Source organism: Biomphalaria glabrata, chromosome 17 (genome assembly GCF_947242115.1).
Source record: "Biomphalaria glabrata chromosome 17, xgBioGlab47.1, whole genome shotgun sequence".
NCBI lineage: Eukaryota > Metazoa > Mollusca > Gastropoda > Planorbidae > Biomphalaria > Biomphalaria glabrata.
Genome location: NC_074727.1, coordinates 15,806,442 through 15,824,478, shown reverse-complemented (window position 1 = coordinate 15,824,478; position 18,037 = coordinate 15,806,442). Strand labels below are relative to the sequence as shown.

General features: G+C 32.5%; 1 protein-coding gene across 1 annotated transcript; it reads left to right on the top strand.

The window, feature by feature from the left end:
- Positions 1-438: 438 nt before the first annotated feature.
- LOC106069046 (F-box only protein 9-like) lies at positions 439-17,918 on the top strand. Its single transcript, XM_056015509.1, has 15 exons — positions 439-591; positions 7,882-8,052; positions 8,690-8,827; positions 9,728-9,785; positions 9,978-10,067; positions 10,499-10,532; positions 10,647-10,731; positions 11,002-11,103; positions 11,441-11,502; positions 11,963-12,048; positions 12,218-12,331; positions 13,300-13,418; positions 14,345-14,449; positions 14,678-14,757; positions 15,762-17,918. Exons 1-15 carry the CDS (start codon positions 589-591, stop codon positions 15,874-15,876), a joined length of 1,362 nt encoding a protein of 453 aa, XP_055871484.1. The 5' UTR covers positions 439-588; the 3' UTR covers positions 15,877-17,918.
- Positions 17,919-18,037: the final 119 nt, after the last annotated feature.

The following is an 18,037-nucleotide window of genomic DNA, read 5'->3' as shown; positions in this document are numbered from 1 at the left end:
TTTGTTTTATAGAAGAGAGGAATTATAACTGCAAACCCCCCTGGTAGGGGTTTTAAACTCAAAACCCCCTTGGCTGCGCTGAGCAAGTTATTGTTTAGTATTAAAATCTCACTTTAAATAAACAAAATCAATGCAAAAAAATCAGTCACTTAATTTCGCCCCCCCCCCCCCCCCCCGTAGGAGGGATCTCATTTCGGAGGTTTCACCCCCCCCCCCCTTTGGCTACGCCCATGAGTAGGCCTATAAGAAAAAAAACAGGTAAAGAATGTCGACAGATCATATATGGTCCCCCAACGGTTCAAGAGACTAAGGGATAGATATTAGGATGAGTTCTACTTGGAAAATTATTACTTCGAAAGATGAAATCTACATATTCTAGATCTCGAGTAAAAAAAATCTATATTTTTAGGACCATAAAAAAATGGGTATAAAAGAAAGATAACAGGAGCAATTTTGAAAAGCTAAACAATATTGTAGGAAAAAATGGCAGCTAAAAGACGAGCAACCATGTATTATGGATTAGTTGTTTGCTTTTCTTTCAGAGACCTAGCCCTTTGATTCAGTAGAATAATACATTTTAAAAATAAAATGGTAAATTTATATTGTTTTGATAATGTTGATAGTAATTTGCTTTTAGATAGAAAGTCTAATACATACATAGACTATCAGTATCAACTATCACTACTAGAGATGAGTCAAACTACTTAAAACTCTAACAGATTCTAACTCTAGTCTAACTAGATTACTAGATCTAGTTATTTTCTAGTAACTAAGACTTAGAGGTAAAACTACTAAGTCCTGTCTAAGTCCTCTAAGTCTAACTCTTTAAGTTAAGTAGTAAGTAAGCCAAAATTAAGTAAATTTAAAACTAGATCTAGTATAAAACTACGGTAATTTCCACTTTTAGCTGTCGTATTTATGTCTCTAGGTAGCCCTAGTCAGGTGGTGGGGCGAAACTGCGGTAGCGGGCTGTTAGGGGTGGGGGTGTAGAGCTATATACGTGGACAAACATGAGATATATCCTTTGATCGGGAAACAATTGATTGACCATAGAATGATGATGTCCAGGTGGGAATGTTACTGTAATGGGTGCCTGATGCGTTGTGCAATCAGACTGAAACTCTTGTCGCTGTAGGCCAATGAAGGTCATGCTTTGGAGTGACTTCTATATCAGTGCTTGCTTACTGCTTATGCAAAAAGTGAGCGGGGCGACAGACTGGCTAAAAGTTCACTATAATATATATCTCTTTCATCATAGCAAAAGCATTTTTTATTCATGAATATTTTCTTTTTATTTAATTACTATCAAAATTTATATGCCATTGTTATAACCTATAGTTCCATTGCTTACTTCAGTATACATAGTCTCTATTTTGTCAATATGTTCACAGTGGACCGTAGTTGTGTCATAATTCTTAGAAATTAAAAAAATATTTCTGATTTGACTTCAAGTTTTTTAGATTTATCTGAATATTGAACAGAATTTGAATTCTGCATCCCCTTCCACAAGCACATCTTAAGGGTTAAGGTAGGTGGGGATAAGGCGATTGATTATATTTATATATTTATCGTCATCACATCCGATTCGGTATCTATCATCGGAATCTTAAATAGTTTAAGGTGGGGTGGGGGGCTGAAATGGTAAAATTCAATACTCTACCCTCAAACTTGACTTTGCATTTATTAATGATTTATGAGTGGCTGAATTTTACATTAGAGAGAGGTAGCGACATAATATATTTATAATATTTTTGAAAAATACTATTAACAATTGGTGATGGATGTGAAGCATTAAGGGGGGAATCATCTCCCCTCCCCAGAATCCTTTGATGTGTTGGCCTAAATTATATAATGTGATTTCACCCCCCGCATTCTTGTGATTGTACTTTTTTTTTTCGTTTTGTCAGCTTTTCTTTCGAATCATGAACATTCTGTTGAAAATTAGCTATTGTTGGTATTTTCGGAATAAAACATGTGCTAAAAAAAATCAATTATCTTCAAAATTAAGTCTCTATTGAAGAGTACCTAATTTTCTGCCTTGTCAAAAAGTGCCCATTTTCTTGGTCCCGGGTGCCTAAATTACTGGGAGCTTAAATTTCCAGACACCAGTCGATTGTGAGTCAGAAAGAATAAAATCATATGCTAATAGCAGAGCTGAGTTTGTCACCCAGTCCACCTACTGTAAACACACACACCCTTTTCCATTCATTGGATCAAGGCAGACTCAACCTCGGGTCACAGAGGTCGTTTAGCTTCCCTCCCCTTATCATTGGTAAAGCAAAGAAGGACATCCATGAGCTGCTAGCCAAAAACGCCATCATCTGGATGTGATGTCATTCTGGACGTCTTAGTAGCTAACTTCTGTTCCCCCCCCCCTCCCTTTTTACTATTAAGACTTAGTTTTCTTTCCCCACTTTCTCTTCCCTCCCCTCTTCTTGACATTCTTTCATTTTCCACATGACTCCCCTCCCCTCTTGTGAATGGTGATTGGTGTGCGTGTGTGTAGTATCGTATGAGTGTGACTTACGTAACGCACCAGTGGTGTATTGCTTCAGTGGTCAGAAATGGGACGCCTAGTAAGTGAGGTATGTCTTTGATGGTTGTGAGATATGATCAATATGGGTATTTGGCGCAGTAGAAAGAGAAAGTGGTCGCTGTTTTCTTGTTGAACTTCTAGACCGCCAAGCAGCAACTTAAGAACAGAATTAGAATACGACTTATTTCGTATTTATCACCACCTGTCCAGGTACTACGTAATGTTGTAATTATCTTTGACTCAACTCTTTTGACACACAAAATAGTCAGCTATGCAAGGGTTTATAGTGCTTTGTTAACAGCGCTTAATAAATTAAATTATTATTTTATAGTTATTTGCAGGAGCTTGCATACCTAGTTAAACCTAACTCTATCCTAACCACAACCTTAATGGTACTTAAACCGTTAATATGAACATTAAGCCTATATCTAGAGGCAAAATGTCGATTTTGCATATTAATGTAACCGGTAGCTAATCAGTTAATGAGCAGATCAGCTAGCTTAAATATATCTAGCTCCTCCTTCGTTGCCGAAGATGAAATTATTTCTCATTTTCTATGAAATTTGAAGATGCCTATGGAGTCCAATTTTTTCTTTAAAAAAGCCGACCACATAGATGGCATGGGTTGCTTGCTTAGGTCTGCTGCAGATATGCCTGCTTCTGCTCTCACCTTCCTTTTTTTTAAATCTTAGATCTACGTTCTCACACTCCTTGAGAGAACTCTTAAGGATGTCTTTGTAACTTTTATGTTGACCCTCCCACGCAATTGTTGCTGTGGCATGGATACTGTTTATCTATAACAACTCCTGTTATGTGGTCAAGCCAATAAATCAAATGGATTATTATCTAATGCAACTCTAATATTTAGCTAAGATTAGCTAAGTAATGTGCACATTCACAGATTTTAAGCTTTAGAGGTATTGTATCAGCGTGCACTTGTCTCCTCTATCGCCTTAAAATCGTTTTCAAAACTAAAATGTAATAAAATGCTGGTACTGGTAAATCTACCTTAGTCTAGTCCCCTGTCTGTAATGATTGAGAATTGAGAAAGGAAGGGGTGGTGGAATTAATATGTCTCATTAATTGTTTTACCATTAATAAGATACCTGGTAGGCTAAGTATTTTTTTTAACTCTCAATAATTTCATATAAAACACACCCATGAACACACACACACACACATGTACTATACTGTACCGGTACTCTATAAAAAAAATTACACATTTATATAGTCATAACACACAAACACACATAATGAAATAACGAAAGCATTGAATCAGCAAATTAAAAAAAAAAATGAACAGGCATAAGAAAAACAAAAACAACAAAAAAAAAACACTAGTAGCCCTACCGTTTTAATTTTAATAAAATTTTGTCAGATTCAATAGAACACAAAAACATTGTATCCTTAACAAACTCAATCTACACCAACACATAAAAAATAAAATATTGAGAAATAATATAGATTCACACTAGTGAAATGTACATCTATTTTCTATTTAAATAAATAGGTTTACATTCCCTAACGCTATCTAGATTTATTAAGATTTTATTTGGACTCAAGACAAAAATACACCTTCTCAACACAATCGTCATTCCAACTGCTACATATGCACGTGAGACATGGAAGTCATCTGTCAAAATTGAGAAAAGACTAAATGTGGCTCAACAGAGATGGCTGAGACGGATTTTGGGAGTCAGTTACACAGATAGGGTCTCAAACAAGGAAATCCTATGCCGAACTGGGAGTCGAACACTTAGTGAGGTTGTGACTGAGCGGCGCATGAGGTTTGCGGGACATGTTCTACGTCAAAATGAATTACGCACACCAAGAGTTGCGATAACATGGAAGCAAGTGCAAACAGGGACGTCCTCATATTACTTGGTGACACACCTTCATGGAGGACCTCAGAACATTGGACATCAGGTGGGAGGAGGCTTCAGACATTGCCAGTGACAGATCTTTATGGAGACAGCGTGCCGCCCAATGCGCTGAACGGCGCGGGAGGACCTAAGTCTAAGTAAGTCTAAGTAATAGTTGGCAGCAAACTATAACTCATTTTATTTATTTTAACCAACAAAATCCATCTGGCAACAATTGGCTGCCTAGAAGCTGTTGCTATCGTCATTCAAACTTGGAGGCAAACATGGAGTATCTAGACTGACTAGAGTGTTACTAGAGTCTATAACTCACTATATATAACTATAAGTCAGTGTAAGTATAAAAGTATAACTATATAACTTAATATTGGTTAATATGCATGACTAAATGCATGACGCGTAGGACGTAATCATCTTCTTTTTTGAAGTAACGTCTGTATTATATAAGATAAGATAAGATATAAGTAAGTATAATGATTAATGCATGATTAGGCATGATCTATCATCATCTACTTGATTATAATCTATACTTATACCTAGATCTAGAATCTAGACCTCTATATATATGATAATTATATAAAAAAAATAATGATCTAGAATATACAACAGACGTTACTTCAAAAAAGAAGAGGATCTTCTATCTTAGTATCTTTAGGTTAGCATTATCTCTAGATCTAGAGACTAGATCTAGACACAACCTAGACATTCTAGACTAGAAAATTGATCTAGTTCCCTTAATTTTACTTTTCTAGACCTTACAATAATACACAGAATTCATCTGTTTTTATGATCACTGGTTAATCTTAATTAGAATATGAATACTATAATACTATTACTAATATAGCCAGCACAAAGACCAACTGTCTTTAAGTTCCCCAATTAAAAAATCAAACAAAGCATTACATTAGGGTTTATTAAAAGAAATTTCTATAAATCAAATAAGAACACAAAACTAAAATGTTATTTAACCTTGGTTAGGCCAATATTAGAATATATTATATGCATCCTCTGTTTGGGACCCCTCAACATTACTCAAGAAAACATTAAGAAACTAAAAACAGACACAAAATAGAGCAGTGAGATTCATAACAAACGAATATTCACATTTGACTAGAGTAATACCTTTAGTAAAATCACTAAATTTAGAAAGCCTTCAGGATAGAAGACTTAAAAGTAAAGTAGCAATTATACATAAAACACTGAACCATAATCTTCAAGTACAAAAACAAAATAAAGAAAGGGCTTTGAACTTGAAGATTTCTAGGATATCTCTGTGTCTACTGAGTCCACTCTATACTCCATTTTTATGGCTTATTCTGACATAAACTGTAATCTTATCTTATCTTATAAAAAAAATGCATTACAGACGTTACTTCAAAAAAGAAGATTACATCCTACGCGTCATGCATTTAGTCATGCATATTAACCAATGACTTAAATTCTGCCAAGCCACTGGTTTTCCTGGCTAGCTCAGGCAACCCATTTCATTCTCTAATAGCACTAGGAAAGAGGAGCATTTGTACAAATTTGTCCTAGCATATTGAATGATGAATGTGCCATTATCTTTGTGTCTTTCTGAAAATTTATTAAATTTTAAAGACTAATTTGCTCTGGAATTCAAACTCCACCATAAAATTCCGAAAAATAATAATGAAAAAAAAAAGCAGGATAAAGTAAAGGTAACCCTTTTGATCTGTGGGTTCAGACGATGTCTCATGAATCTATTTCTATGTCTATGACAGATGGTTAACAAGAGTGTCATGTAGCCAGCAAAATGACCTACCACCTTTACTTCTTTAACACATTTCAGGGTACTCATTGGGCCAGCCAGGAAAATCTGTGACTTGGCAAAATTTAAGTCATTGGTTAACATGCATGACTAGATTCATGACCCGTAGGACATAATTATCTTCTTTTTTTGAAGTAATGTCTGTATTATATAAGATATATATAAGAGTTGGATGGACTAAGGCGCAACCTTAAAATCCCAAAATCAGAATAATCGTGGGGATTCAAAGTCGAAACCTCTTTGTTCAGAAGCCAAGTACTTCACCACTCGACCACCACTTCCTCAGAATAAGAGCAATAAGAAATCACAATCAACTTAAACAAGAATAACACTTTACAATCTAATAGCATTGAATCTTTAAGTTTTTTAATACTGTAGAATATAAGTTTTTAAAAAATATTTTTTAAGCAGTTTTAATACATAAAACTAAACTTTAGAAGGTAAAGTGCAGTGCCGGTCTTAGGCCACTGCAACCTATGCGGCCACAGTGGGCCCCACACTTTCATAGGCCCCGCGCGAATTCTAGGTGTGTAAATTATTAAATTAAATTAAACCATTTCAACTTTTTATTAAAGGGTTCCTAGAATTCTCCTGAAATTCTAAACTATACGAAAAAAATCATGAATATCTCCTGAAATTATTAAAACCTTCTGAAAACTCATGCAAATATACTTAAAAACAGACAAAATTGTCATTTCGTGGTGTCGTTAAATATGGACAACGCCAATCCTACTCGCGATAAAAAAACTGACATTGTTAGCTTTCATTTAATAAAAATATAGTAATAAGGCGAATTTTAACCAAAACAAGAAGTTCAAATACTTAATAATAATAATAATAATAATAATAATAATAATAATAATCTTTATAAGGAAATAAGGAAATTTGTCTTACAATTTGTGCATTACACCAAACAAAAAACATTATAACTATAAGAAACCAAAGTGTACATTCACACCAGACTCACTCATAATTTACTTTTATAGTCTCTGGCATAGAAATATTGATCTAAATCTATCTCGACCTTTTAAAAAAAGACAAAAGCGATATTTTGCTAGTCGATAGTAAATCTAAAGGGCAGATCTAAATGTTTATCGGCTTTTTGTTGGAAAACTACTATCTACTGTTGATGGCTTGTAAATTTAATTTGAAAGTGATTTTGTGCTTAGTAAAGTATGAATAAAATGCAAAGCCGAATTTATTTTCTAATACAAAAACTTAATAATTTTCACTTATTATCCTTATCACAACCCGGAATGGGCCCCGCTCAATCCGTTTCACATAGGGCCCCGCAATCTGTACGGCCGGCCCTCTTAAAGTGCTACTGGCTTTGAGAACAATAAGGTAACAGCTATTTATCTATTCACACATACATATATTATATACTGCCCTGCATACTTCCAGAGCAGTTACATTTAAACTTTCTTTATGATCCTCAAATATATGAACCTATCACAAACCTAGAAAAACACAAAGCTAAAATCGTTCCATCTTATGTAATCACAAACACATTAGAACTTCCTTCTTCTTATTCTTCTTCGTTCTCAATTAGCATGTAATAAAAAACCAACAAAACACAAATTGTAGAATATGCATATATATACATGACGAAGGCATCTTCATTAAAGAAAGTATATAAATTATAATATAAATGATATTTGTTTCCTCCCTATCAGGATGACAACCTATCAGAAGAACCTGTGTCTGTTCAAACTAATGTTGCTGAACAAGAAGCTGCTGAGGATCAAGCAGATTCTTTTAATGAAGATGATGATAATGTCCTAAGTGGTAACAGGAAATCCACTGAAAGTAAAAGTTTTGATGATCAGCAGGGAGGGTTTGATCAGGTAATGTGTGAACATTTGATACAGTTTAACTTAAAGCTAAGCTTGTTATAGCTATATAATTCTGTTATAATGTAGATCTATATGAGTACAAATTCGAAATATGTGAAAAGTGCCAAGAAAAGAAAATCTGATAGTGTACTATTGGCAGGTTGAGTCATTTTTGTTTCAGTGAGTTAGATGTGTATTAGCAAAGTTGAATAAACCTTTATAAAAAAATAATTACTTTATTGATTATTAATTATTTTTTGTCTTTAAAAGTAGAAGCAGTCATCTTTTTTTTTTTTTCAATTTTCTAAAACAACCTAAACCTGCACTGGTGTATATATTGTTATGTAAATGATGTACACAATTGACAGGGTTATTCAGTTACCGATGATTACTTAGAAAGATTTCCTGTTCATCAATCTTTCCATTGTTGGCATAAGCTCTATGTGTACCCAGGTCTGGGATTTTAGATGTGAGCTTTGAGGGATAATGGGGTGGTGTTGCTTAGGTTTCATCACACAGGAATTGGAATCTAGATATTTCTGACAAGGGGGATGAAGAAAGCATTAAGTGGAGCTGGTGGGTATATTTTACACTTCAGCTATCTTACTTGTCACAACAGTAGCTTTACCTTCTGTGTTTGTACTCTCAGCTTGAAGTGTTCCGGCAACAGTGGCACAATGAATTGCAGCAACAGCTCAACCCAAGAAGTCGAGGTCAAAGCCCCAAAGAGAATCAAAATGAAACTGCTCATGCCAAATCAAATCAGAACAGTAATCTTGAAAATGAGGTGAAGTTGTTTTCAGAGAAACAAATTTGGTTTTTAAGTGGGCAACAGATAATATATTTTTAAAATTAGGTTTGGAAAATATGAAAAACATTCAAGTTTAAAATGTGTGAAATAGAATCTACATTTTCAATGCAGGAAAAAACACATTTAATTAGACTAAAATTATTACTTGATTTCACCAAGAGTTTTACCCTGGGCAAATAAACTATGAACAAAGAAAACATTTTTTAAAATAGAAACAAGAAACCCAGTATTAAGAAAATTAAAGCTGTAAACCAATTCCTATTCTTGTTTGTTCTCATTCATAATAATTGTTTAAAAATATACATAAAAAAGAGTTTCTTTTTTAAAGCCATCAACCTTTGCCTATCCCTTAATTTGTTGGACCATTGGAGTACCACACATGATCTGTCGACAGTCTTTTTTCCATCAGCTCTGCCTTTCCCCTTGACTAGACATTGAGTCTGAAATGATTTTTTAATGCATGCTCTTTTACCCTTGTTTGAGGCATAGTGCTGCAAGCTTTCTTCACAGACATCGGTCATAGGCACCAAAGGACCAAAGTCATCTTTTACCCTAGTAGGACAGAAATTTATCTTACACTTTGTTGACAGGAGCATATTCTGATGTATATATATTAAAAATATCATTATAAAGAAGTGCTATGTCTTAGTAAAATCTCATTTTGTTTGTGTAGATGACAGATTTGTTATTGTAACATTGAGGCAACACTTGGAGAGTCAGACTGTCTTGAATGTATTCTTTGTCAAAATTTACTATATTATTAGAACTGGCTGAAACCAGTTGAATTTATTATGCATGTAATCTATAATATTATAAAGGCAATCATTTAGAAATGATCAGTTTGCTTAATTAATGCACATGTTTTTTTTTGTTCAGGCTAGTGCATACTTCATGCAGGGTATGCAAGCAGAAGATGATGGCTTGTTGACAGAAGGTTTTTTATTATTTTCTATTATCTATAAATTAAACAAAACAACATTTTTTTTAGATTTGATGTAGCATTACATTTTTTATTCTAAAATTCTAAAAGTAAAGATTTAAGCTATATATCTATACATTTATAAATGTTTTTTTTAAAGCAATACTTACATATGTGCAATAAGTTTACAACATCACTTGCCCACAGCTATTTATTACTATAGAAAAGCTCTACAATTGGTTCCTGATATTGAGTCAAGAATAGGATTAATGTTCACAAAAGTTCCTCGGGAAAGAGGTATTCACAGAATTTTTTTTTTTTTTTTAATTTAATTATATGATTTCTTAAAGTGTTGTGTAGTCTTGTCATTTTCCAATTAAAATTAGCAGTAGTGCTGAGTTGTTTTAAAGTCACTGTCATACTGCTTGAAGGCTTGCTGCCTACTAAAATCCTAATGCAGACTTTGGATTTGAATCACAAATAGTAGACATCCTGGAAAGCTTATAAGACTGGAAAATGCTCATTGGCTTCTAAATTTAGATTCTATAAATGCTAGAATAAATAATGTCCATACATTGCATATTTCATTTATTGCAAAGGGAGGGGGGGTTTACTGAAAAGTGAGGGACCACTTAAGTTTAAAAAAATTAAATTCAATAATGAATTAAAAAATTATTTTTTTTTACAATTTTGTGTTTTAATGGGAAATAATTTTATTTTGTCAACAGCCAGGCAGGACAGTGAGAGCTCTGTGGAGCTAAAGTAAGAATTGAGTTGTTTTTTTTTTTGTAGTGGAATGTGAACATTTAATACATTAAACTCCAATGTTGTGTTGATTCATTTCTTAACCAATATATTTGTGTCGCTTGTCTGTAGAGAATCAGAAGAAGATTTGTTGACTCAGTTTGAGAAATTGAGAGTTAAAGAGAAAGTGCTTTGTGTTCCTGAATATGAGCAAAGAGTAAGCTTCGTCTTTCACTCTTTGCTGTAAATTTATCATTATATTAGTGAAGTATGATTTTTATTGTTACTTGAAGTAAAATTTTTTCCTAAAGTGCTGAGTTTTTTTCACATACATCTTTTATTTAGGACTTCTTAAAACTTGCTAATGACTTTAAGCTAATCACATATGTTTACTTATTGACAGAGAATGCATTTTAAACATAGATAAACAGAAAATTTATGTCCCTCTTCATTACATCTTACAAGTATTTCAATATTTTCATTTCAGATGGTCCATATTGCCAGTTTGCCTGTTGAGTTGATTATTTATATTCTACAATGGGTGGTGTCCAATGATTTAGACTTAAAGTCTTTGGAAATGTTTTCACTGGTAAGTTAGCTAAGATAAATAAAAAATAAATGGGTGAAAAGTTTTCTGACCAAAGATAAGATTAGTTTTTAATCCATCATGTCATTGTAAGATTCAAATAATGTTAAGCTGTTCGATTTTACAACTAATTCATAAACTAAACAATCCATGTGTTAAGGGCTGCCTGCTTGATTTAGGCAAGATATTTATTTATTTAAAAGTATGTAAAGAGGAAAATATGTGCATGTATTAGATTTAGTATAGGGAGTATTTTATTTGTAGATAAGGTTGCTTGATTAGTATAATATGCTTTGGTATGATCCAATGAATACTATGACTTTATTCATACATTTGATAGGTGTGTCGTGGTTTCTATACTTGTGCTAGAGATGAGAGAATATGGAAAAAAGCTTGTGAAAAGTAAGTAAGTTTTCTTTTTATTGGGTCCTGCACATTTTTGTTTCAATACCTGGTTTCAAGAAAATATTAAAATAATGTAGATGGTAGACAACTAAACCACATAATATATCTTAACTAATAAAACTTGAAATAACTTGAGTATCTTACTTGTGAACAATACTAAATATAACTTTTATTGTTATAAAGACAAAAATTAAGTTGATGTACAACACTTTAGTAATAATATTTTTTAACAAAATCTAAAACTCACTACAATAACACAAGCTTTCAGTTTCACATTCTGAATTTGTCTATCCTAACTAATCTCTTCTCACCATCACCCTAAACACACACACACACACACACTCCATAACAATTAGTTTAAACTAAAATGTCTTTCAGAGTCTTGCCTTGTAATCTTTTGTAGTTTCCATAACTTGTTTCTAGAAAATATTAGTGTTTACATTCAAATGTCTTTCAGAGTCTGGGGTGTCAATCTGGGAAGTTGTAAAAAGTTTGGTTCTTGGAGAAGAATGATGATTGAACGGCCACATCTTCTTTTTGATGGTCAGTGGTTCATAATACATATTAACTTGTGTGTGGTGTATGACTGTTTTAATATTTGGATTGATTTTTTAAGGGTTTAATTTTTCTTTCTTACTTTTTTTAAATTTAAATTTCTGATTATTTCTGTGTTAATTAGACAACGAAAATATCCTTAAAAATTCTTTTACAGGATGTTACATCAGTAAAGTTACATATATTAGGCAGGGTGAACAGAGCATGGACAGCTTTTATCGCCCATTTCACTTGGTGGAATACTTTCGCTATGTGAGATTTTTTCCTGATGGTCAGTATTGTATGAAAAGTTTAAATAGATTTGCAATTAATATTTCATATGGGTCGAAAATAGTGTTAATGTTTGTCATCACAATAACAAAAAAAATTGCTTTAGTATAGTGCACCTTTCATTCTTTATGTGCACAATGGTCCAATCTCTTTTTTGGACATGTGGGAGATGGGGTATCTTGGAGAAGGTTTCTGTGCTGCCTTTAGTATACAGATAATCACAGTAAATTTGAAGTATTACATAGTTATGTTATGGTCATCTAATAATTACCTTTCTGATCTGGGTACCTGTAAATCTATTGTTATTGTATTTAACAATGGAGCGCAAGAAAGATTCAAATCTCAAAACTAGTTTCTATTATAGAATTTACAAATTAGCCTTTTGCCCTCCTATCACCACATTTCATGTGTTATTTGTCAACAAGCATGAAGTATTTAGCAAAAAAAGTAAGCAAAGTACTCCTTTCAGGCCTTGTGATGTATAGGGCAGATGATGTTTCTATGGCCAATTTTCAACGAGGGTTTCAAGCACAACTACCAACTGCCTTTACTTTCCCCAACTAATGTCAGGTACCCATAGAGTTGGGTGAACTCAGAGGCATCCTAAAAATCTCAAAATTCAAAATCTCAGTCTTCATTGAGATTTAAACCTGAGACACCTCAGTTCGAAAGCAAAGTGCTTTACCACTAAGTCACCACATTCCCAAATATTAACAAATATAATTTTATTCTCTCCTTTGTTCTATATTAAACAGTGGTGGACAATTGCAGCGTCAAATACCTTGTTGTTATCTCTCCTCAAATAATCAAATATTAACCTTCTTTCGATAATGCTTATCTAATCTGAAAATTAACTGACAGAGAAATTTGTATAGACTGTTTGGTATTTTCATGTTACTGTGTTATACATTTAAGCTGTTTATCTTTTGCTTTTTTTTTTTATTGTTTGTTTTTTAATCCTATTTCCAGGCCATGTACTCATGCTTGTTAGCCCTGAAGACCCCTTGCAGTCTCTGCCTAAACTGAAATTAAGAAATTCCAAAGCCCAGGGAATGCTTAAAGGTGTTTACAAGCTCACTGATCATAAGGTTTATAATCTGTTTCAATTTCATGTTTTTTCTGTACATAGACCTGTGTGTAAATTAAACTTACTAGTTGGTAATATTAGCTCAATTTTTATTTTTGAAAAGTTAAACACTATACAAATCATTGTTATCTAATATAGATGAATGTTGTTATTCCATTTATATTAAATTTACACTTATTTAAGTTAATGTTTTTCCCACCAAAAGTTAATGAGGTTGTCGTGTGTTTAGCGTATGAATAACAGACTTTACTTTCCCCAACTTATACTCAGGGGCATCCAAAAATCAAGAAATTCAAAATTCCAATCTTCACCGAGATTCAAACCGAAAACCCCTTTGGTTTGGAAACCAATCTCTTTACCATTTTACCTCCATGCCCCTGTTGAGTATTAAGTGTTGGACTATTTACAATTACTAATATTCTCTTTGACAGTGTTTATAATAATTTGAAGAACATTAAGAATGAAAAAAAAAGATTAAATACATTTATTTGTATATAGCTATTCCTTTCATTTATTCTTGCTTCCTGAATGATGTTTATTCCACATGTAATAGTTGACATTTAAAAGCATTCCATGCTAATGTGTTCTAGGATGTGGTACTGAGGAAAGTGTTGATTGGAACTACACTTAAAACTAACCTATTAGTTTCCCATTTAGCTGTGATGTGGTGTACTGCAACATCAATGCCTGACTTCTTTTACATAGTCCTTTAGACTCCCAGTGGAGCATAGGGCACCAACAGTACTATACCATCGGATTCTGTTCTTGGTGATTCTCCATGTCCATCATATCTTTTCTTCTTGGTCTACTGAGCTCCCAACATTTCTCTTTTCTTGTTGGTTTCAGTCTTAGCAATATCAATAACTCGTGTTTAATTAAAAAAGAAAAGAAAAAAAAATTAAATTTGGTTTGATTACTTTGCTGCAGGTGGCTTGTGTATTGAAACGTGTCAAAACTGAGACCATGGCGTATCGATACAAGCGTCACAGGCAGGCTGTCAATCAAAATGAGTTGGAAATGACTTATACTGTTGTAAGTAACAATAAACTTTTCATTGGAGCTTTGTATAGAAATGGAATATTGTTTTAGAGATCCACCTTTAGTGAAATATCCATCTAGGTGTTGAACAAAAGCCTTGCAAGTTCAGTGCTCTAACATTTTTGGTAATTAAATACTTCTAACAATTTTCTTCATGGAAAGGTTGATTAGTGTGATGCATGTAAATATGCATAAAAATGTTTTGTTTTTTTTGTCCTCTAGGATTTTGATTTAATGCCCAGTGGAAGAAGACCCAATGCACAACTTGTCTGGTGCAGTTATGCCGTTAGTTCAGTCCAGAAGTAAGTTGTAAAAAAAAACAAACTCTAAAAAATATTTTTCTCTAAAATTTAAAATTGATAATATCATTTAAATGTTTGCATATATCAAATAAGCTTTGTAAAAAATGTTGTTCTTTAAAATAACTGAAATACTAATATTGAATGTTAAACTCTTTCTCTCCACAATTATTTTCGAAGTTCTGATGGAATTATTTCCTCTACCCAATCATCATGCACTACCATGCTATAATTCAATTTCTAGAACTTTTTTTGTGTGTGTTTGTTTTCAGAGAATGTTCTATTGGTATAGAATTTAAGGGAAATACATACCCTTTTCATTCAAAACAAAGTAATGTTATAGGATCAAAAGTTATTCTAATTTTTTATGTAATTACAAATGAAAACTTTCCACTCTGGACAAGTCACCAAGAGACTAGAGACTAGATCCAGGAAGTATTGTATGATCCAGATTGAATAATGAATTGAATGATGAGGTTTATCCATATTTTAAAAAACTTTATAAATAACATCTTCAAAAACACTTGAAATGGAAATGAAATGGGGAAAAAAAAATTAAGCCCACTCTGCTTTAAGCACCTTATATTCACTAGAAACTCTGAAAGGGAAAAAAATCCAGATGTTAAACTAGGGAAACTATTCAAGATTGTTTCAAGCAATTAAAACATTAACAGGGTGAAAATAAACAAAACAAATGTTTTAAATCATTGACCATTGGTGCTTCACTTTGACCGAGACCGTTCGCTATAGAAGGCCCCACTCTGACCCAGAGTGACCCTAACCCAGACCTGTCACATGGCAATGAGCAGTTGGCCTTCTATAACTATTGGTCTCACTATGAAGATAAGGTGATTTTTAGCCTTTTTTTTTGAGAGGAAGAGCTTTGGTTATTTTATCATGGAATGTTTAGATCTCTGCCTTTTTTTTTTTGGGTGTTGTGCTTTATAAAAAGATGAGTTATGCTCTTTGCTTCCATGAATCACCTAATTAATATTTTGTATCTTCAGGTCAACCGGTGAAGAGATTATCAGCAATTTTGAACTGAATAAAAGAACCTTCCCTCCCTTGATCTTTTCTAGAGTCAAAAGTTATTCAGCTTTATCTAATGAACCACTCTTGTAATCATTTCACTGTTTTATCTAGGTGCTTGCACCTCAAAGGTTTGATCTTATGTTTTCTAAACATCTTTAGACATTATTTGTTAAAAATTATGGACGGTAATTATAAAATTAACAAAATTAGTAAAATGTCATATTGGTAAAAACAAAATGTATTTGCATTACTTTTTATTCTTTGGACTATGGTTGTGAGCTCAAAAAAAAAAAAGAAAAGGTGTTTAAATTACTCTGTAAATATGTTTTCTTTTTCAATTTTGATTTTTGTTTTCAAACTTTGTGTTATAGTGTTACCTCTGTTGAAGTGAGATTTAATGAGTTCTGTATTGGGTAGATTTTTTATTATTATTTTTTTTTTGTGGTTTTGTTTATCATTGTTTTGCAGAATATTATATGCTATTGTTCCATAAATTAAAGTATTGTTTTAATATTTTTTGATTGGTGTAAATTAATTTTCTAACACTGAAACACATTAATTTTAATACATTTTTTTTTCAAGATTTTCTTTTCAAACATTTCATTAAATGAAGTTTTGTAGATTAATAAAACTGCATTAATTTGATCTTTTGTAATATATTTTTTATTTCCAGAAAATTATATATTTGAAAAAAATATTTTGATTGTTTTTAATAATTTCTTTCAGTGCCACAATGTGAATAAAAAAAAACCCAACAATTTTAAGGAGAATAATGCATGAAATAATAAAGCTTTCTGCTTTAGTGCATAATTAAAACATTAATATAAAACACACAAGATTAAAGTAAGGCTGGATTATTTATTTTTGGTACCATAAGAATTTTTTTGTTTTTCTCTTCCAAAAACTTCTATTTTTTAAATGAAGTACATCTATCTTTTCTAAAAGTTCACATAGCTACAATCATTTGTTCTTATAATGATTGATGACTTGACTTGTACTGTTTTTAAATTGAACCAGATATATATATATTTCCTTTTATTTCTGTTGACTAGCTTCACTACTTCCCAACTGTCCTCAGCTACAGTACACAGATTCCTGCAGTTTCAGAAGATGCTAATACTCCTACATAACACATAATGTCATTGTCCTGTTCTGTTCATGTTGTAAACATGCAATCTGTAATAAACTAATCAATCATCCCGGTTGCTGTGGAGATATTACATGTATTTGGCAATGTTGTCAGAACAATTACTTGTATAATTCAAGTCTGGGTTCATGCCTCTTTAAATATAATCGATTTGGTGTTTAGTACGGTATTCATTATGATTTTATTGGACTTGTTTCAAGGGGAGTTGTATATAGTCTCTATGTGGGGATAATTAAAGTTTTTAGTTGAAGTTCTAGCCACTTATTACTATTGACGTAAGGCATTGTCTTCAATTCTGAAGAGATAAAGGTGATTGCAGTATTTCATGTGACTACACAACACAGACCTAGTTGCAACCTGCATATTTTGTGACATCTATTGGAGAGAAAGATTTTGTTTGTTTTACATGCGCTATTGACCATATATATTATGGTCTTTGAAAAGACTTTCATTATTACTAATAAGCAAGATGTGATTTTTTCCTTTTTATTTTCATCTTTGTGAGTAAATAATTCCCATAATTATAGCTTTTTATATAGCGCTACTTTCATGCTTATAGCTTGCTCAGAGCCCTATGGTTCAATCTCATTTGTGGACCAGTGGGGGGAAGGGGGTATCTGGGAGAAGGTTTTCCGTGCTGCCTTTAGGCACTCAGTAAACGCAACTCTGCCTGAGTAGGGTGTCGAACCTTGAGCCCTCTTCATAGATAGCCAAGCCAATTTTGAGAATACTTTGCCTCTTGACCAGCCTTCCCATTACAATTAGTACTATTAGTGAAAGCATAATTTTGCTGAACTTTATGTACAAGTTATGAATCCTGGTTTGGAAATCAAGCTTGATATTTGCCCCAGAAATTATGATGTTATCCTTTTGAATTGTTCATGGTTATGTGTTATCATTAGGTTTTCATTTTATTTATATTATACACATAATTTACCTTTGAAGAGTTTGCATTATGAGAATATTAAATATAATTTATTTGAAATATTTGTTTTGTTTTATTATTTTAATTTATTATATTAATATATGTAGGTGTCAAAAACCTTTATTATTTTTTTTAAAAGCTGTTTTTATTGTTTATAATCCATGATCTGTTCGTAATCA